Source organism: Carcharhinus amblyrhynchos, chromosome 6, assembly GCF_965287045.1.
Source record: "Carcharhinus amblyrhynchos chromosome 6, sCarAmb.v2.hapA, whole genome shotgun sequence".
Lineage (NCBI taxonomy): Eukaryota > Metazoa > Chordata > Chondrichthyes > Carcharhiniformes > Carcharhinidae > Carcharhinus > Carcharhinus amblyrhynchos.
The window spans coordinates 119,592,853-119,614,668 of NC_137329.1; the positions used below are offsets into that span (position 1 = coordinate 119,592,853).

Below are 21,816 nucleotides of genomic sequence, written 5' to 3' on the forward strand. Positions count from 1 at the left end.
ACCGTGGGTTTCCCAGTGTGGTTGGGGGGGGGTGGCAGTGGGGGGCGCTACACGGGGAGGGAGGGAAAGGGGGTCTACAAGGGGATGGCAGGGTGGGGAGGCTACAAGGGGATGGTGGGGTGGGGTGACTACAAGGGGACAGCAGGGTGGGGTGATTACAAGGGGACAGCGGGGGGGAGGGTATCCAAGGGGATGGCGGGGTGGGGGGACTACATGGGGACTATGGTTAGTTGTGCATCAGTATCGGCCAGTTGATCAGACTAACTCCCGGAAGAGGAGGAGCTGAGGTTGTTTGTGAGAAAGACAGAATTGGGGGATTTTACATCCTTGCTCGTCCCGAGTCCGTAAATCCCGCCCAATCCCAGTGGACATTTCCAATGTCCGCCCCTCACTCGCTCCGATTCTGTGGTGGACATGGCAGTAAAATTCCGGCCTTCACCAAAACCCCCGTGAACTCTGAGCCAATTTGTTAGCCCTTCTTAGTTATATCCAGTGGGTGGCATGGTGGTTAGCACTGCTACCTCACAGCACCAGGGACCCAGGTTCAGTTCCCGGCTCGGGTCACTGTCTGTGTGGAGTCTGCACATTCTCCCCATGTCTGCGTGGGTTTCCTCCGGGTGCTCCAGTTTCCTCCAACAGTCCAGAGGTGTGCCGGGTTAGGTTGATTGGCTGTGCTAAATTGCCCCTTGTCATGGGGACTAGCTAGGGTAAATGTTGTGGGGTTCCAGGAATAGGGACTGGTCGGTAAAGACTTGATGGGCTGAATGGCCTCCTTCTGCACTGTAGGGATTATTTGATTCTTGTGTGGATTCTGGATGTTAGATTTTCGATTATCTAAGATAACATTTGCTTTGTTTGATGTTTGGACAGTGAAAATGTTTCTGTTTTAAATATCAGGATCTTGGCGGCTTTATGCTTTTAATAAGGACTTGGGATTTTTTTTTAAGAAGCGATACGGGTCTCTGCTGAGATTGTATCATTTTGATTTTGTGCAGTTGTGATTTTGTTTTGCTAACCCACCCCCAGCACACATTCATTGTGGGCATTTGGTGAACCGGGTTTTTCTTTGATTGTTTTAGGTCTATGAAGATGCGGAGTCTCGGATGGTGTTACAAGAGTGGATTAAAGAGAGAAACGAGTTACGGTGAGTATATAACAACCCACTGTACAAGTGAGTATGTGTCACCATCATTCACACACAGGCTGAGCTGATGGTCACCAGTAGTTTCTTAATTTCAGATTCTTTTTTATACTGAATTCAAATTACACCAGCCACTGTGGTGGGATTCGAACCCGGGTCCCCAGGACATTAGCTGAGTTTCTGGATTAATAGTCCAGCAATAATACCACTGGGCCATCGCCTCCCCACTGGGAGTGCCAGCCTTAATCTTGTGCTCAAATCCCTAGAGTGAAACTTGAACCAGGGTGTGGCAGAATGGGGGGAGGAGAGCTAATAATAAGGAATAGGAAGATTGGAATTAGTAATTTGCATTTCTAATGGCAGGCAAACATCTTTTACAATGGGGGGAGGCGTCAAGTCAAGTGCATTTTCGAGTTGGTTTGAGTTGTAATCGTTTGTGTTCTGGTGTGCTGACGACTCCTTTACTCCCCCGTTTCAGGGAATTGACCAAGACCATCTTTAACCCGCAGTTTGGGAGTATTTTCCGAACACACCACAATCCTACCTACTTCTCGCGACGTCTCTCGCGCTTTGCCGATATATACATGGCGTCCCTGAGCTGCATCTTGAACTACAATCTGCACAATACCTTCTACCCTCGGAGGACGCCGTTACAGCACGAAGCCTCGCTCTGGTCGGACCAGGTCTACGCCAACCCCTCCAAGCTATCTGACATCGAAGGGCACGCTCACATTAAATGAGGCACTCTGAACCCACCCTAAACGCTCAACACAAACAGTTCAGGACTTTGCTTTCATTGTTTTGTAAGTCTCTTAATCGTATCCGGGCTTTTTAGTGGCTGTGACTCCGAGCTACGGTTGAACATTTCTAGAGTGCGTGACCAGCTAAGCTTTCCTGTCTTCTTCTGCGGTGACAACGGAAGGTTGCTGCCAAAATTTCATTTCTCACCGAGCGACGCGGGGCGGGGGGTTGCTGCTTTGTCAATGGGTTGGTTTGCTGCGCTCTGCCTGTTTGCATGTCTCAGTGCTCGTTGGGTTGAGCCTGGGGCCGATAGATCTTCTTTGCGGAGGCAGAGGTGGAAAAGTGCTGGGATTTGCAAGTGAGAATGTCCCGGTCGCACACCTGAAACAGGTAACCCCTTCCCAGAGACCTGCTCATGGAGCATGATGGCTTGTGTTATGGAGAATTGAGGTCACTTATTATGTACCGACAGGAGGTGTTCCTGCAGAACTATTTATGTCAACACATGGTGTATATAGAGGGCAGGTCACCCACAACACTCACTCTCAATATTAACTCTAAAGTGTGCTAGACATATATCAGCAAGTGCAGTGTTGGGAAATTTCTCATAAAGACATCTTTGCCAAATTCTATGTAGACAGTACTGTAGAGTCATCCCTGTTTACGCAAATGTAACTTTTGGACAGCAGTGTTGGCTAGAGTTGTTGCATAGGTCATAGGCTTTTTTTTTATATGTCGATGGGGAGATGGCAGCAGTGTGGTGGTTAATGCTCTGGAAATGAGAGTTCAGATCCCACTAGGAAAGGTAGTGGAATTTGAAAAATTAAAAAAAAAATTAGAATTGAAAGCTAGTCTCAGTCATGGTGACCACGAAAGTGTCATCAATTGTGGGGTAAAACCCTATCCGGTTTACTAATGCTCTCTCGAAAGGGATATATTCTTAAATGTAACTCCAGATCCACCGCAATGTGGTTGACTCTTAACTGCCCTCTGAAGGGCAAACACAGTAAGAAATCTCACAACACCAGGTTAAGGTCCAACAGGTCTATTTGATAGCACAAGCTTTTGGAACACTCTGAGGGGCAATTAGGGGTGGGCAACAAATTTGACGCACGCATCCCATGCAGGAACAAAGAGAAAGAAAAAGTCCTTTAACAAACTCCCGAAGCAAATGTGTAAGACAGTTAGGCAATAGACTGATGGAGAGAGTCGATTGAAAGTACGATGAAAAAGGAGAGCGTTGAAAGTGAGGAAGGAAGTTATCAGGTGAAGAGGGTTCGGGGGAGGGGAGGATCCACTATGTGAGGCATGCTGGGAGGGTGACACAGTAAGTTTGAGTCAAAACATGAGTGAGATGGAGGGGCTGGCATAAAAATATTTAAGGTCTTGTCTCACACTGGCTGGTGCTATTGTGCTTGGTCATTCTGTCCTGATTGTTGGAATATCTCAAAGATTCTCTATCATGGCGCCTTATTCAACAAGGTGTGTAGACCACCATTGGATGGAGTGTGCTTGATCCAACTCACCGTTGTCCTAAATTGCCTCAAACTGTTTCTCGCACAGTTGATTCTTGTTTTCTCTTTGGGTATCAGTCCAGAATATCACATCAAACATAAAAACAAATTGGCTGACGCTCAGTAGTTAGCTTGTTACTATTGAATACAATATCCTTTTGGTGCCACGCTTGATGAAGTGCACAGCATTCCTTCAGAAATACGCTTGAACTCACTGGTCAAGTTATGCAACACCACGGGTGGGATTTTCCAGCCACGCTCGCCCCAAGACTGGAAAATCCCACCCAAGGTCAATGGGCCTTTGCATTGTCTGCCTTCCCTCTGTAACAGGCGGGGTGGGAAAACTTCCCTCCATGTGTAGAATTCTCTGGCCGTTCACACCAGTGGGATTCTCCAGTCCCGCTGCAGTGAACACAGACTTGGCCGAGCACCAAATTCTCCATCCTCGCTGGCAGTGGCGAAAGAGCGCAAATGGCCAGAGAATTCTCGCCAATGCTTTGTTTACAATGTTAATCATCTGGCGTAAGTTTTAAAATGTAACAGCAGCATCTATCTTGTAAAGGAAAACTTTGAAAAATAGGTGTCAAGACTGAAAGTTTGACTGATAATTTTACAGAATCTTCAAGGAGGCAGCCATTTTGGTTCATTTACCGACACACTCCTTTGAACGAATTAGACTCACCCCCCTGCTCTGAGAGAGAAATTATCAAGTATATTTTGTGAATGTGCTTTCTAGGTACATTTTGCCTTCTCAGGTAGCTTTCCAATTCCCTTTTGAATGTTACCTGTGACACTGCTGCCATTGGTCACTCTTCCAATCAGTGCGTTCCGACTGGTAATAATTAATGGCTAAAAAAAAACCCTAAAAACAAAACGAGAAAAAAACCCATCTCCCCCTCTGGCTCTTTTGCCCATTATCTCAGATCCTCCAATGAGTGACCTTCCTGCCATGAAAACTTCCCATTTGCTTTCTCAAAACTTCTAATAATTTTGACCGTCTCTACCGAAGCTCCTCTTGACCGACCCTGCTCCGAGGAGGAAGTATATTCCTCTTGAGGTTCATACCATCACTGAAACTGCCCCCCCGCACCCCCCCCGCCAATTTGACGTAGGTTCACCTATACCTACAATTGTCTCCAGTGAGCTATCACCATTCCTGTGTCATTGTCCCAAGCGGTTGAATTGGTGATAGTTTTGTCTCTGGTCTTCCAGAAACTGGGCTGGAATTACTGAAACTTAATTTCAGATGAAGGCGGTTGCCCCTGGCGGAGGAAGGAGACTTTCAATTGTACTGGTTCAGGCTGGATCTGAACACGAGTCCCAAATCAGCAGCTTTTGGTACTGCAGTAATTGTTTTAAAATTGCTCACACCTTCTGTGCCCAGTGGGCAGTGCAGCGACTGGAGTGTGTAGTCGACAGGATAAATAATCTTACTTAATTTGGTATATTTTCTTTGTTTCTTGTGATTGTGGCTGTTGGTATTCTAGAGTCATAGAGGTTTAAAGCACGGAAACAGGCCCTTCTCCCCAACTTGTTAATACCACCTCATTATTTTAGGAGCTGCTAGATGCTTCTTAAATGCCACCAAGCTAGTCCCAATTGCCTGCATTTGGCCCATATCCTCTATACCCATGTAACTGTCTAAATGCTTTTTAAAAGACAAAATTGTACCCGCCTCTACTACTACCTCTGGCAGCTTGTTCCAGACACTCACCACCCGCTGTGTGAAAAAATTGCCCCTCTGGGGCCTTTTGTATTTCTCCCCTCTCACCTTAAACCCATGCCCTCTCGTTTTAGACTCCCCTATCTTTGGGGAAAGCTATTGACTATCTGGTTGATTTATGCCCCTCATTATTTTATAGACCTCTATAAGATCATCCTCATTCCAGAGATAAAAGTCCCAGTCTTTACAGCCTTCCCTTATAACTCAATCCATCAAGTCCCGGTAGCATCCTAGTAAATCTCTTCTGCGCTCTTTCTAGTTTAATAATATCCTTTCTATAATAGGGTGACCAGAACTGTACACAAATGTGGCCTTAGCAATGTCTTGTACAACTTCAACAAGACGTTCCCAACTTCTGTATTCAATGTTCTAACCAATGAAACCAAGCGTGCCGAATGTCTTCTTCACCACTCTGTCCACCTGTGACTCCACTTTAACTCAGAAACTTTTGATAGATTATTTTGTTTGTTGATCCAATTAAAAAAAAAGTAGGAGGGGTGGGGGTGGCGCAGAATTGTTTTTTTGGGAGTATCCTGTATTTCCAATGGGACCTTCAGCTGGCAGTCCTTGTCCATGATTGTCACTGGATGGAGAACAGCACATTGTGAGATTTCATTTAATGCTAAACTGCGTGTACGTTCTTAGAATCATGGAATCCCTACAGTGCAGAAGGAGGCCATTCGGCCCATCGAGTCTGCACCATCTTAAGAAAAGCACAGCACAGGAACAGCCCCTTCGGCCCGCCAAGCCTGTGCCGATCATGATGCCTGCCCAAACTAAAACCATCCGCACTTACGGAGTCCCGTCCTTCCATTCCCATTCATCTAGATGGTCCTTAAATGCTGCTATTGTATCTGCTTCCGCCGCCTCCCCGGGCAGCGCGTTCCAGACATTCACCACCCTCCGTGTAAGAAACTTGCCTCGCACATCGCCTGTAAACTTTTCCCCTCGCACCCTAAACTACGTCCCCTAACACTCGACTTTTCTACTGTAGGAAACAGCATCTGACTATCCACTTGGTCCATGCCATTCATAGTCTTGCAAACCTCCATCAGGTCGCCCCCCTCAACCTTCATCGTTCCAGTGAGAACAAACCAAATTTATCCAACCTCTCCTCGCAGCTAATACCTTCCAGACCAGGGAACATCCTGGTAAACCTCTCCTGCACCCTGTCCAAAGCATCCACATCCTTCTGGTACCCAAGCTCCCCACCCTATTCCCGTAACCCCCGCTCATTTACCCCACTAATCCCTCTAATCAATACATCGTGGGACGCTAAGGGACAATTTAGCACGGCCAACCCACCTAACCCATGTATCTTTGGACTGTGGGACGAAACCAGAGCACCTGGAGAAAACCCACGCAGACACGGGGAGAATGTGCAGACTCCACACAGGCAGAGACCCAAGTCTGGAATTGAATCCGGGTCCCTGGTGCTGTGAGGCAGCTGTGCCAACCATTGCGCCACCCTTGGAGGATTCCACCTGTAATTTTGAACTGTTCAGGGAAAGTTAATCCCGCGTATCCACAAATTTGAAATTTTCCCACGAAACTCTTAACCTCATTCGCAATTGAATTCCTACAGTGAATTCAAAATTGAAAATCAATTTTGCTGATGAGTGGTCTCAAATGATTCTATAATTTACCGAATGGAATAATCAGGGATTACCATTTTCAGCTCACCCAGTGCATTCTGATCAAGCTGATCTTAACTTGACATTTTGAAGGAATTCCAATTGTGCTTTCTTTTCCAAATTTGTAAGATAAAAATCAGATTATTTAGCACTTAAAACTATTTGAGATTTTTAATTATGGGTCTCTACTTTTGGAATCCTATAGGTGTGCTTTACGAAAAGATGTTACAGAATTTGAGATGATTGGAGGAACTTAAGAATTAGGAGCAGAAGATGGCAAATCCAGCCCATCGAGCCTGCTCCGTCACTCAATCAGATCATAGAATTGTACAATCCCTGCAGTGCAGAAAGAGGCCCTTTGGCCCATTGAGCCTGCATCTACAACAACCCCACCCAGGTTCTGTCCTATCCCTGTAACCCCACACATTTACCTTCCTAATTCCCCCTGACATTAAGGGTCAATCTACCCTGACCAATCAACCTAACCCACACGTCTCTGGAGCGCGGGAGGAAACCCACGCAGACATGGGGAGAACGTGCAAACTCCACACAGACAGTCACCCGAGGCTGAAATCGAACCCGGATCCCTGGCGCTGTGAGGCAGCAGTGCTAACCACTGTGCCACCACGCTGATCTCCCCCTGGTCTCAAATCCACCTCCCACCCCCACCACGCCCCCATATCCCTTTAACCCATTGACCTGTTTTGTAGTAGAGAATGTGTGTTATTCACACATGGGATACAACTGATTTTAATTATCAGAGACTTGGAATTTAGATTCAAAGAATTTAAGCAGAGGTTAGGCAATGAAATCGGAGAAGCTACACTGACAATTTCTTAACATTTTTAAACATTATGCAAATTGATTATACTCCCCTGCACCAATGAATTAATCGCAGATAATTAAATATCTATTCTTTCCTTTCCCAATTTGCTTTGCTCTGCAATTGATTTTGGAGTTAAGGGTTGCACTATGTCAAATACCTGAGGTCAAGTGTAGTTTCAGTGTGGTTCTGATGTTTGCTGTGGAAAGGTGTTCTGTAAACCATGAAGTCTAACTGTTTGTAGATTGGTGTGTCTACCCCTATTATGTAAGTTTTTACAATATATTTGATGTGTGTTTTACTGTACGGTGTGTTAATAATAAAGATAATGTATGAGGACCATAACAATGGCGAGGATTTCAGTGCCTTCATTTCACCCATTTACAAGTGATTCATAAAATACTGATTGCAAAGAAGCTTTGACATTTGTTTATTTATTATTTAAAGTTTATTTATTACTGTCACGAGTCGGCTTATGTTAACACTGCAGTGAAGTCACTGTGAAAGTCCCCTTGTCGCCACACTCTGGCGCCTGTTCGGGTACACTGAGGGAGGAATCAGCATGGCCAACGCACCCTAACCAGCACGTCTTTCAGGCTGTGGGAGGAAATCGGAGCACCCGGAGGAAACCCACGCAGACACGGGGAGAACAGGCAGACTCCGCACAGACAGTGACCCCAAGCTGGGTGGCATGCTGGCACAGTGATTAACACTGCTGCCTCACAGCGCCAGGGACCCGAGTTTGATTCCCGGCTTGGGCGACTGTCTGTGCGGAGTTTGCACATTCTCCCCGCGTCTGCGTGGGTTTCCTCCGAGTGCTCCAGTTTCCTCCCACAGTCCAAAGATGTGTGGGTTAGGTTGACTGGCCGTGTTTAATTGACCGTCATGTCAGGGAGGTTAGCAGGGTAGATGCACGGGGGGGGGGTTATGGGGATAGGGCCTGGGTGGGATTGTTGAGTGTGCAGACTCAGTGGGCCGAATGGCCTTCTTCTGCACTGTAGCGATTCTATGATTCTAAGCTGGGAATTAAACCCAGGCGCTGTGAGGCAGCAGTGCCAGCCACTGCACCAACAGCCTTCACTACACAGTGTTTAGCAAAGAAGGGTCTTTTTTTTCCCTCCCAGTTGCCTTCTCATGAAATAACCAGCATTTGTATTCCATTCAGCGTTCTCACTCCAGCTCCTGCGTTTGACACAGAAAGAGAATTAATAACTACTTTCTTTTCCCTTCACCAGTCACTCTTCAGCAGAAGGTCCTGAATACGCTCTTCTCCCACAAACAAATTGACAAAACGATATTTAAAAGAAAGACCTTTTCAATTACATTTCCTGTACAAATGAAAACCTCCAACAGATTGTGGCATGGCCAGTTTTGGATGTGGATCATGGGAACAAACTCTGGATTGTCCATCCGCTCCCAATTTATGTGTGTGGGGGAGGAGGAGGGGGGGGGGGGGGGCGGTGGTGGGAGATGCGGATTGGGGGGGTCAATGGGGGAGAGGTGGGTGGGGGGGTGGGGAGTGTTGGGCATTGCCAACACAGCTTGGGCGCCTTTCTGAAGATTCCATCACATGCTTTCACACTCCTGCTATTGGTCATCTAACATGTCAATCTTGTGGTTCAACCTTCCTCTTGCACCAATTGGAAAATGAGCAGGCTCTTTGTTACCAAATCACACAACCCTTGACATGTCCGTTCGACAAGTTTTGCCACTTGTAATATTTTAATCATTCCAACGAACAGAAAAATTGAAAAAAGAGTGAAGAAAAATCTTCATTCATTACTCCTGTGGTTTATCTGGTTATTTTCTCAAAGCAGCGTCCGGGAGATTGGTGTTTAACCCCAGAAGGGTAGTCCTGGTCACACTAATTATCCTACTTGTCTGGGTGGCACAGAGTTAGCCCTGCTGTCTCACAGCGCCAAGGACCCAGGTTCAATTCCGGCCTTGGGTGACTGGTTGGAGTTTGCACATTCTCCCCGTGTCTGTGTGGGTTTCCTCCGGGTGAACATAGAACATAGAACACTACAGCACAAACAGGCCCTTCGGCCCACAAGTTGCGCCAATCATATCCCTACTTACCAGGCCTACCTATAATCCTCAATCCCATTAAATCCCATATACTCATCCAGAAGTCTCTTAAGAGACCCCAACGAGTTTGCCTCCATCACCACCGACGGCAGCCTATTCCACTCACCCACCACCCTCCGAGTGAAAAACTTACCCCTGACATCTCCTCTGTGTCTACTCCCCAGCACCTTAAACCTGTGTCCTCTCGTAGCGACCATTTCAGCCCTGGGAAATAGCCTCCGAGAATCCACCCTATCTATTCCTCTCAACATCTTGTAAACCTCTATCAGGTCGCCTCTCAATCTTCGTCTCTCCAGGGAGAAAAGACCGAGCTCCCTCAACCTATCCTCATAAGGCATGCCACCCAATCCAGGCAACATCCTTGTAAATCTCCTCTGCACCCTTTCAATATCCTCCACATCCTTCTTGTGTTCCGGTTTCCTCCGACAGTCCAAAGATGTGTAGGTTAGGCCAAGGTCCCTTCATGTCCAATGATGTCCAGTTAGGTGGATTATCCTTGACAAATGTGTAGGGTTATGGGGATAGGGTGGGGGAGAGGGCCTGGGTAAGTTTATTTATTAGTGTCACAAATAGGCTTATGTTAACACTGCAATGAAGTTACTGTGAAAATCCCCTCATTGTCACATTCCAGCGCCTGTTTCGGGTACACTGAGGGAGAATTTATCATGGCCAATGCACCTTAACCAGCACGTCCTTTGGACTGTGGCAGGAAACCGGAGCACTCGGAGAAAACCCACACAGACATGGGGAGAATGTGCAGTCTCTGCAAAGACAGTGGCCCAAGCTGGGAATCGAACCTGGTCCCCGATGCTGTGATACTGTGCTACCTTGCCGACCCTAAGTTACTCTTGTCAGAGAGTTGGTGCAGACTTGATGGGCCAAATGGCCTCCTCTGCACTGTAGGGAATTCTTTAATTCTAACACTGCTCCATTTCCAAACAGAGAGTAAAATAAATGTCCCTTATTTAAAGATGCAGCTGAGGGTTTTAATTCAAAATCAAAACAATGACTAACTGTATCATTAGACATGGTGGCACAGTGGTGAGCACTACTGCCTCCCAGCGCCAGAGACCCGCTGGAGTGTGGCAACTAGGGGATTCTCACAGTAACTTCACTGCAGTGTCAATGTAAGGCTACCTGTGACACTGATAAGTAAACTTTAACAATATTTTAAAAAGGTTTCTTACAAGCATGATCTTTCAGACAATTTTGTTTGAATATCTCCACTTTAATAGATTAAAATAGGCAGCTAAATATTACAATCTTAATGTCACTACTCCCAGTTAACTTGTTTTTTTTCTTCAAAGGAGACTATAATGTGTGTAAAATATAGATTTGATTTTCATCGGTCCATGTTGGGAACGTCCCACAGTTCACATAAGATGGAAGAGAGTCCTGCTCCACTCAACTTACAATCAAACCTTTAGTGTTCAAAATCTGGACACACAGAATGTTGACAGCGTCACTATTAGTCACAATCGTTATCTGTTGCCAGGCGATGTTCATCCTGTGGAAAATCAAACAGGTGATTACCGCAATAAAACTACCAACTGTAGCCTTCTCCCCACAGCTTTGCTTGTAGCAGGACTGCAGTAGGTATCAGCCGTGGTCCAGCAGGGGAGGAAAACCCCCTCATTCCGAGTTGGCAGGGTCATTAAGCTTGCATTCTCCCCATCATCCGGGGAGACACATCAACGCGGGCGAGGCATGGTTTTTTGGCAGGAGGGGTTAAGCTCTCAGGCAGAACCTAATGATCGCATGGGACTATTTGCAAGGGGAAGCCAAAGTGCCCTTGTTAAGATGGCCACAGCATTATCCCGTTGATGGAAGAATTCTCAATTACTTTTCCGCATTCAGTGGAGAGGTTATAACAATCAGAAAAGGCCAGGTTGAAGAGTGAGCTAATAAAAGTCTTTACTTGATCAAATTCCTTCGTTGTTTTTGGATATGAAGTTGACATGTGGGACTGTCCAAAATTAGAACATGGAATTATGAGGAAGCCACTGGCAAATCCAATGAGGAATCCACGCAAAAGACATTTCTAACTAAAAACCATTGCCATAGGGAGTGGTTGTAGCAAATAAGTTTAAAGTCTATTTGTTAGTGTCACAAATTTTTACATTAATACTGCAATGAAGTTACTGTGAAAATCCCCTAGTCGCCACACTCCGGCACCTGTTCGGGCACACTGAGGGAGAATTTAGCGTGGCCAATGTACCTAATCAGCACGTCTTTGGACAGTAAGGGGCAATTTAGCACAGCCACTGCACCTAACCAGTACAGTCTTTCGGACTGTAGGAGGAAATCAGAACACCCAGACGAAACCCACACAGGGACAGCCTACAGACTCCGCACAGACAGTGACCCAAGCCAGGAATTGAACCCGGGTCCTTGGCATTGTGAGGCAGCAGTGCTAACCACTGTGCCACTGTAGAGGTGAAGGAACTGGGTAAGTGGAGAAAGGAATAGGCCATATTGATAGGGTTAGATGAAATAAAGTGAGTGGAGTGCATGTGAAGCATAGACACCGGCGTACACTAGTTGGGCCAAATGGCCTGTTTCTGTGCTGCATCTTGTGTAACACAATAGAAGGTGACATGAAGGGTTGGGTTGATTGGCCATGCTAAAAAAAAATTGCCCCTTAGAGTCGTGAGATGTGTAGGTTAGAAGGATTAGCAGGTAAATATTTAGGGATATGGGGTTAGGGCCTGGGTGGGTTTATGGTCAGTGCAGACTTGATGGGCCAAATGGCCTCCTTCTGCACTGTAGGGTTTCTATGATTCTTATATGATTCTACATTCTTCACATGTTAGATCATCAACATCTTTTCCCGAAGGAAGGGGAGTCTAAAATTGGAGGCCATAGATTTAAGGTGAGAGGGGAGAGATATAAAAGGATCCAGAGGGACAATTTTTTCACACAGAAGGTGATGAGTATCTGGAACAAGCTGCCAGAGGCAGGTACAATTTTGTCTTTTAAAAGACATTTAGATGGTTACATGGGTAAGATGGGTATAGAGGGATATGGGTCAAATGCGGGCAATTGGGATTAGCTTAATGGTTTAAGAAAATGGATAAGTTGGGCCGAAGGGCCTGTTTCCATGCTGTAAACCGCTATGACTCGAGGTAATGTTGGTGTTGAGCATCTGTAACCAGGCCGGTAGAAACTGAGATCATCCAAGTTGGATGGAATTCAGTGGATCGTGCGTAGGTGGAAATTGTACTGAAACTTACATTACTTTGTGTCCTTAACACTGGAATACTTGGTTCCTTCTTAATATAATTCTACTATCTTGAATCATTAGAGTTAATATCACATGTGGTTATCGTTTGTGGCACTCTTTTCTGGAGCCCCTTGGCTCATCTCTGCTAATCTTGCGGTGAGCTTGTCAAAGTGGTCAGGATAACCCATGGAAATGCTTCCCATTATTGGATAAAATCTTGGTTACAAAAACAGGGATGTAATGATGGAGTTGTATAAAATGCTGGTGAGGCCACAGCTGGAAATTTTGTGTACAGTTCTGGTCACCACATGGTAGGAGGGACATAATTTCTCTGGAGAGAGTGTAGAGGAGATTTCCAAGAATAAGTAGTTAGATTTTCATAGATAAATGAGTAGTTAGATTTCCAAGAATATTGCCAGGCCTTGAAAATTGAGGTATTGGATAGATTTGGGTTAATGTTCTTAGAACAGAGGATGCTATGGGTAAAATTAAATGAGGTGTACAAAATTTGAGGGGTCTAAGCAATGTTTTTTTATGATTCGTTCATGGGCGTCGCTGACTGGCCAGCATTTATTGCCCATCTATAGATGCCCATGGAGGGCAGTTGAGAGTCAAACACATTGCAGTGGCTCTGCAGTAACATGTGGGCCAGACCAGGTAAGGATGGCAGATTTCCTTCCCTAAAGAACATTAGTGAACCAGATAGATTTTTCTGACAATGAACAATGGCTTCATGGTCATCAGTTGCTATTAATTCCACATTTTTTAAAAGAAAATTGAATTCCACCACCAGCCATGGTGGGATATGAAACCGTGTCTCCAGAACAATTGCCAACCAGACTTTGTCAGCAAGCAACTTACAGAGAAAGGGTCTTCGCCACTGTCTGTGGAGGATGTGAACTTGTTGTACATCGGGTTGCTGAACCTGCTGGGGGTTGAATCCTCGAACGAAGACACACCTTCTCCTTCTTCAGACTGCAGAAGAAAATGGGAAAGCATTTCAAATACTCCGAGTGAAAGCTGGGTGCACAACATCCCCAATCCTCCAGCTACTCAGGACATTATACCTTAACTCAGCAAAAAGTTAGCCTGTCTCACACTCAAATCATTGAGGATGTTGAAAGTAGAGGTCAATAGATTTCTAGATACCAAGGACATCGAAGGGTACGGGTATATCCTGTGACATGCCAATGTCAACAAAACAAAGAAGATTGTCATTGACTTTAAGGGGAGTAGAGGAGAACATGCCCCTGACTACATCAACAGGAATTAAGTAGAAAGGGTCGAGACCTTCAAGTTTTTAGGTGTCCAGATCACCAACAACCTGTCCTGATCCCCCCATGTCAACACTCTCGTTAAGAAAGCCCATCAATCCCTCTACTTTGTCAGAGGAATAAAGAAATTTGGCATGTCAGCTACGATTCTCACCAAGGTTTACAGATGCACCGTAGAAAGCGTTCTTTCTGGTTGTATCACAGCGTGGTATGGGCTCCTGCTCTGCCCAAGACTGCAAGGAACTACAAAACGTCGTGAATGTAGCCCAATCCATCACGCAAACCAGCCTCCCATCCATTGACTCTGTCCACACTTCCTACTAACTCGGCAAACCATCCAGCATAGTTAAGGGTGAGATGGGAGAATTCCGGCCCCAGAAGATCAACAGAGAAGTAGGCTTAAGGGGCCGAATGGCCTACGATTGTTCCTACATCCCATCGGGTTCACGAATGCTCTTTAGGGAAGGAAATCTGCCATCCTTTCCTGGTTTCACATACAGGTGACTCCAGACCCCGAAGCAACGTAATTGATATTTAACTGCACCCTGGGGGTAAATGGACAAGAGTGGACAACAAATACCAGCCCTGCCAGCGACACTCATACCCCATGAGGGAATTATCGGAGCCAAAGGGACATAATTTCTGAGGCTTTTCAAATTGAGTTACCTTGAAATATTGGAAGCTGAAAGGTCCCCTTCTGTGCTTGTAGTAATAATATACAGCTGCGACCAAAGCAGCTATCACTAAGGCACAGGCGAAGAAAATCCCTACCCCTGCTCCAGTGTGTACAACGTGAGGTTTAACCTGGTAGAAGACAGAAAATAAGTAGTTAGATTTTCATAGCGAGCTACAGTAACAATAACCTGGATTTATGCAGTAAGAAAGCAGATTAAAATGGAACAGGTTTATTTGGAATCATGAGCTTTGGGAGCTCTGCTCCTTCATCAGGTGAATTGGACTTTAACCTGATGTTGTGAGACTTCTTACTGTGTCCACCCCAGTCCAGCATCTCCATATCTTGGATTTATACAGCTCCTTAAACATGATAAGATTGGCCTAAGATATTTCACTGGAGAGGCAACTATTAAATTTGACCCCAAACCATAAAAGGAGATACTACAACAGATGACCTTGAGATGGGTCATTGAAGATTTTTAAAGGTGCAACTTAAAGGGGGGGGGGGGGGGGTGAGGGTCATAGATCCCTATAGGGCAGAAAGAGGCCCTTCGGCCCATTGAGTCTGCACTGAACACAATCCCACCCAAGCCCTACCCCCATATCCCTACACATTTTACCCACTAACCTACACATCCCTGGGCACTAAGGGGCAATATCTTAGCACAGCCAATCAACCTGACCCGCACATCTTTGGACTGTGGGAGGAAACTGGACTACCCGGAGGATACCCATGCAGACACGAGGAGAATGTGCAAACTTCACACAGACAGTGACCCGAGCTGGGAATCAAACCCAGGACACTGGAGCTGTGAAGCAGCAGTGCTAACCCACTGTGCTACCGTGCTGCCAGAGTGGAAAGGTTTAGGGAGGGTAGGGCTCAGGCAGCTAGCTGTAGGCAGAGCGGTCAATGGTGATGTGATGAAAATGGGTGACACAGTGGTTAGCACTGCTGCTTCACAGCGCCAGGGAGCCGGGTTCAATTCCAGCCTCAGGTGCGTGCCTTCCCCGTGTCTGCGTGGGTTTCCTCTGGGTGCTCCGGTTTCCTCCGACACTCCAAAGATCATAGAATAGGATCATAGATTCCTACAGTGCAGAAGGAGGCCATTTGGCCCATCGAGCCTGCACCAACAACAATCCCATCCATGCCCTATCCCCATTACCCTGCTAATCCCCCTGACACTAAGGGGCAATTGAACATTGCCAAACCTACACATCTTTGGACTGTGGGAGGAAGCCAGAGGAAACCCATTGCAGACAAGGGGAGAACGTGCAGACTCCATGCAGACAGTGACCCAAGCCAGGAATCGAACCCAGGTCTCTGGAGCTGGGAGGCAGCAGTGCTACCTACTGCACCAACTGTGCGTGTTAGGTTGATTGGCCATGGCAAATTGCCCCTTAGTGTCAGGGGGATTATCAGAGTAAATGCATAGGGTTATGGGGATAGGGGCTGGATGGGATTGTTGTCAGTGCAGACTTGATGGGCCAAATGGCCTCCTTCTGCACTGTAGGGATTCTACGTTTCTATTCTATGAAAATGTTTTCCCCATTCTGTAAGTGACAATAACGTTCAACGCTGGAACTGAGTACTGAGTGATGCTGGAAGCTTTCGAATGGGGTAGGAATGGGGAAGTGGTGGGTAGGCAGTGGGAGGAGCACTCCTTGTGTAGGTGACTCTCTTATTGTTTTAGACTCTCTGTTGCCTGGGTACAGATCCATGGGGGTCTCGAGAGAAGCTAAAACATCGAAGAATTAAGCTTGTATTTGTATAAAGCAGTCGAGAAGCACCTCATGTAGTCATAGAATCATAGAGGTTTACAGCATGGAAACAGACCCTTTGGCCCAATTTGTCTATGCCCCCCGCCTTTATTCAGCCCTCGGATGTCCCACCAGGAGACCAAGTGGAAAGTCTGAATCACGTTCCCATTAATTTGTGGATTTACAACAACAGATGCTGACCTTGTTTGGTTTTCTAATTTCGGAACTCCGGATCTGGAACAGGAGGCAAGATCTCCTTTCCAAATCATTCGGCTCAAATAGGTCAACAATTAACAACAATGGAGTGATTAATGGCACTGCTTTCAGCCAATGAGTTGGATGTTGGGATTAGAATATAGAACCGTACAGCACAGTACAGGCCCTTCGGCCCTCGATATTGTGCCGATTAGTCATTTAAAAATCAGAACATCTGAACTTTGACCAAAACTACAGCAAACTCTCCCGATAAAAGCAGCATTCTTCCTCCTCATCCCGAAAGTCCGAATCTCAGCAATGTTTGATTTTCACCTAGCATTCTGGCTTCAACACCTTTCATTGCCCAAGATGTTCATGACTGTCCTGTAATCTCATTCCCAAAACCACTGCAGAGTCCCCCAATAATACTAGGATTATTTCTCCAGCGTGATACAGCATGTGGAGAATAGTGTAAATTAGGGGCATCCCAGTCATCCAGAGGGAGCCATAGAATCCCTACAGTGAAGAGGGAGGCCATTCGGCCCATTGAGTCTGCAGCGATGCTCTGACAGAGCATCTTTCCCAAGCCCATTGCCTGCCCTTTCCCCATAACCTCCACACGTTTACCCCGCTAATTCCCCTAACCTGCACACCTTTGGACACTAAAGGACAATTTAGCATGGCCAATCCACCTAACCTGCACATCTTTGGACACTAAAGGGCAATTTAGCATGGCCAATCCCCCTAACCCATGCATCTTTGGACACTAGGAGACAATTTAGCATGGCCAATCCACCTAACCCACACATCTTTGGACACTAGGAGACAATTTAGCATGGCCAATCCATCTTACCCACACATCTTTGGACACTAGGAGACAATTTAGCATGGCCAATCCATCTAACCCACACATCTTTGGACACTAGGAGACAATTTAGCATGGCCAATCCATCTAACCCATGCATCTTTGGACACCAAGGGACAATTTAGCATGGCCAATCCCCCTAACCCATATGTCTTTGACACTAAGAGACAATTTAGCATGGCCAATCCACATAAACTACACATCTTTGGACGCTAAGGGTTAATTTAACATGGTCAATCCACGTAACCCATCCATCTTTCGGACTGTGGAGGGAACTGGAGCACCTGGAGAAAACCCATGTAATACAGATAGAATGTATAGACTCTGCACAGACAGAGGCCCAAGTACAGAATTGAATCCAGGTCTCTGGCACTGTGAGGCTTCATAATTGGAGGCGTTGAGTATATAAAGATGGAAACTTTGCTATAACTATATAACTTTGCTATATTTAAACTTTGATACAACTAGTGCTGTGTATCTGCTTCTGGTCACCAAACTTTAAAAAAGATGTGGGGGCTCCTGAGAGGGTTCAGAAGATATTGACTGGAAGGGTTCTGTGGGTGATGGGGAGATTGGAGAAGTTGGGGTTGGTCGCTTTGGAGCAAAGGAGGCAGAGGTGAGATCTGATAGAGAACTGGTCCCAACAATTGATGGTACAAAGACTTGGAGTCACAGATTTAATATCTGGGGCAAGGTATGCAAGAGGCGGGAGAGAGGAGGAACCATTTGATACAGGAAGTGGTAATGACTTGGAACTTGCTGCCTAAGAGAGAAGTGGAGATGGCCAATGACTTTGAAAGGGAAGTGGATTGGCACTTGAGGGAAAGAAACATACAGGGTTCCAGGGAAAAGAACAGGGGAATGGAGCTGACTGGATGGCTGTACAGAGAGCTAGCATGGACTCAATGGGTTAAATGGCCTCCTCCTGTGCTGTAATGACTCTATGACTCGATGGTCAGAAGTTGAGGTTACTGCTCCGCCATTGGAGAGGTCAGGTGGGGAACATACCCCTCATTAATCAGGGCTGTCCCACAGCAATTTGACTCCCCGTAGAATGCCAACTGCCTGAAGATGGGTCCCCTCCCCTTTACCTGGGCTGACGCCCTGTCTCAGAGTTGGGTGACAGCTCTGCAGTGCCAGCTGTTCCACTGGGAGTGACGGCAAGGCCCGGGGCCTACAAGCAGTCCCCAGAGGCAAAGTGCTGGAGCCCCAGAGACACAGATCCCAGGGTTTGCAGACAGGATGCAGGAGAGGCCTGAGAGATTGAGGGTGATGGGGGTCTCAATTTGAAGGGTGGCCGGGGAGGGAGCACCTGCATCGGAGGGTTGTCAAGGGAAGGGCTCAATCCTTGGGGTGGGTGCCCAGTTTCAAAAGGCGACAAGTAGCAGGTACACCCTTCCCCACCCCTCACCCCCAGTTCCCACCCAAGGCCCAAGTAGGATAACCTCCCAGACTTGCCCCACCGACCCAACATTCTCCGGCTGGCCTCAAAAGTGAGGTGGAAATGGTAAACAGTCATGAAGTGGCCATTCATCTTGGCTGCTTGCAGTGGTGTGCTAAAATACTGCCGCCTAGAAAATATTATCACGACCGGGACTGTGTTGTCTGAGGTTCGCAGGCTGGATTGTCAGGGCTTGAGGGGCATGAGTGGTCTACAGGTGTTGTTTGGACGGTGTTGGTACGAGTGGCTCCTTGTGTACCAATGGCATGTGTTTAGCTGCAAAGTGGCGCACGAGTCAACACAGCGACGCCAAAAACACTTTCATCAGCATCTTCCAATCCCAAGACCGCTGCTACCTGGAAGGGAAGCAGGTACACGGAAACACCACCACCTCCGGGTTCCCCTCAAAGTCGCACATTAGCCCGATTTGGACACATATCACCGAACCTTCACCGTGGCAGAGCCCAAGCCTTGGATCTCCTCACCCCACACCACAGCCCTTTACCACATGGACTGCAGCGATTCAAAAAGGGAGGGCACTCCCACTTTCTCACCAAAAACAGGAGATGGGCAGTAAAATGCCAGCCTCGCTAACCACCCCCATGTCCCATGAACGAACACAACAGAAAAAACCCTGAAATTCTAATCCTGCGTGCATCAGAGAACCCGACAGTGCAGAAGGAGGCCACCCGGCCCATCGAGACTGCACCGACAACAACCCCACCCAGGCCCTATCCCCATAACCCCACACCCCATAACCCTGTTAGTCCCCCTGACACTGAGGGGCAATTTACCATGGCCAATCAACTTAATCCGTGTATCATCGGACTGCAGGAGGAAACTGCGGCACGCAGAGGAAACCCACGCAGACACGGGGAGAATGTGCAAACTCCACACAAAAACAGGGGCCCAAGTCGGGAATCGAACCAGGGACCCTGGCGCAGTGAGGCAGCCGTGCTAACCACTGTGCCACCATGAAACGCTTTCCTTAGTTAGGCTGTAAAGGTGCCGGGACTTACTGGTTCCGGAGGTGCTTGTAAAGGCTTGCCAATGGCGTGAATGATGCCGTTTGATGCCACTATGTCCCAGGCTACAATTGGTCGTTCGTTCACCAGTTTCCCAATCTGCTCTCTGAACTCTGGGCTCAGGGGGAGGGGGCTCGTCGCCACGGTTATGAGCAGGGTGTGGCCAATCTTGCTCAGGATGAGAGTTCCATTTTTCATTGTGTGATACAGGAAGGTACTGTGATTCGAAAAGTGGTACTCGATATCCCGTCCGGACAGCGTCTGTGAATAAAAACAGTATGTGTTAGCGCGTGGACAACATAGAAAAACTACAGCACAGTACAGGCCGTTCGGCCCACAAACTTGTGCCCAACATGTCCCTACCTTAGAGATTACTAGGCTTACCTATAACCCTCTATCTTACTAAGTTCCATGTACTTATCTAAAAGTCTCTTAAAATACCCTGTCGAACCCAACAGCCCATTCCACGCACCCACCACTCTCTGAGTGAAAAACTTACCCCTGACATCTCCTCTGTACCTACTCCCCAGCACCTTAAACCTGTGTCCTCTTGTGGCAACCATTTCAGCCCTGGGAAATAGCCTCTGACTATCCACTCGATCGACATCTCTGAACATCTGATACACCTCTATCAGGTCACCCCCCCCAACATGACCACGTTTGGATCCCTCTCGCATGGCATCATTCACTCATGGGACATGGGTGTTGCTGGTTGGGCCAGCATTTATTGTCCATCCCTAGTTGCCCTTGGAGGGCAGTTGGGAGTCAACCACGTTGCTGTGGCTCTGGAATCACATGTAGGCCAGACCAGGTAAGGACGGCAGATTTTCCTTCCCTAAAGGACATTAGCGAGCCAGATGGGTTTTTCCGACAATCAGCAATGGTTTCGTGGTCATCAGTAGATTCTTAATTCCAGATTATTTTCCATTGAATTCAAATTCTATCACTTGCTGCAGTGGGATTTGAACCCGGGTCCCTGGAACATTAGCTGAGTTTCTAGGTTAATATTCTAATGATAATACCACTAGGCTATCGCTCGCCTACGTAATAACAGTAATGCTGTTAATAATCTGGTCTAATAACCAGAGAGTTCAAATCCCACCCAGGGCAGTTTGAGAATTTGGAATCGTTTTGAATAAAATCCGATAATTAAAGCTGTTGTCAGTAAAAAAGTGATTGCGAAACTGAGAAACTGTTATAAAAACACAGCTGGTTCACTACTTTCCCTTTTGGGAAGGGAAGCTGTTGCCTAAACTTATTTTTGCTTGCGTGTGACGCCAGTCTTATACCAGCTCAGAGCAAACAATCTCCACAGCCACAGAAGGAGGCCATTTAACCCATCGAGCCTGCACTGCCTCTCCGACAGAACATCTTACCCCACTAATCCCTCTAATTTACACATCTTAGGACACTAAAGGGCAACTTAGCATGGCCAATCCATCTAACTTAAATATCTTGGGACACTAAGGAGCAATTTAGCATGGTCAATCTACCTAACCTGCATATCTTGGGACACCAAGGGGCAATTTAGCATGGCCAATCCATTTAATCTAAACATCTTGGAACACTAAGGGACAATTTAGCATGGCCAATCTACCTAACCTGCACATCTTGGGACACCAAGGGACAATTTAGCATGGCCAATCCACCTAACCTGCACATCTTGGGACACTAAGGGACAATTTAGCATGGCCAA

The 21,816-nt window shown here is 46.8% G+C and overlaps 2 protein-coding genes across 2 annotated transcripts in view; one reads left to right on the plus strand and one right to left on the minus strand.

Annotated features, from left to right (window-relative positions):
- nt5dc3 (5'-nucleotidase domain containing 3) overlaps nucleotides 1–3,173 on the plus strand; it is a 35,115-nt gene extending 31,942 nt beyond the window's left edge. Inside the window, exons 13-14 of the mRNA XM_080191316.1 lie at nucleotides 1,080–1,144; nucleotides 1,620–3,173. Coding sequence (XP_080047442.1) covers nucleotides 1,080–1,144; nucleotides 1,620–1,881 — 327 coding nt within the window. The 3' untranslated portion in view covers nucleotides 1,882–3,173. The remainder of the gene's footprint in view (nucleotides 1–1,079; nucleotides 1,145–1,619) is intronic.
- A 7,718-nt stretch (nucleotides 3,174–10,891) lies between these two features.
- The window catches only part of stab2 (stabilin 2), a 154,382-nt gene continuing 143,457 nt past the window's right edge, over nucleotides 10,892–21,816 (minus strand). Inside the window, exons 65-68 of the mRNA XM_080191506.1 lie at nucleotides 20,115–20,381; nucleotides 14,828–14,965; nucleotides 13,749–13,862; nucleotides 10,892–11,171 (exon numbers count right to left, since the gene is read on the minus strand). Coding sequence (XP_080047632.1) covers nucleotides 11,133–11,171; nucleotides 13,749–13,862; nucleotides 14,828–14,965; nucleotides 20,115–20,381 — 558 coding nt within the window. The 3' untranslated portion in view covers nucleotides 10,892–11,132. The remainder of the gene's footprint in view (nucleotides 11,172–13,748; nucleotides 13,863–14,827; nucleotides 14,966–20,114; nucleotides 20,382–21,816) is intronic.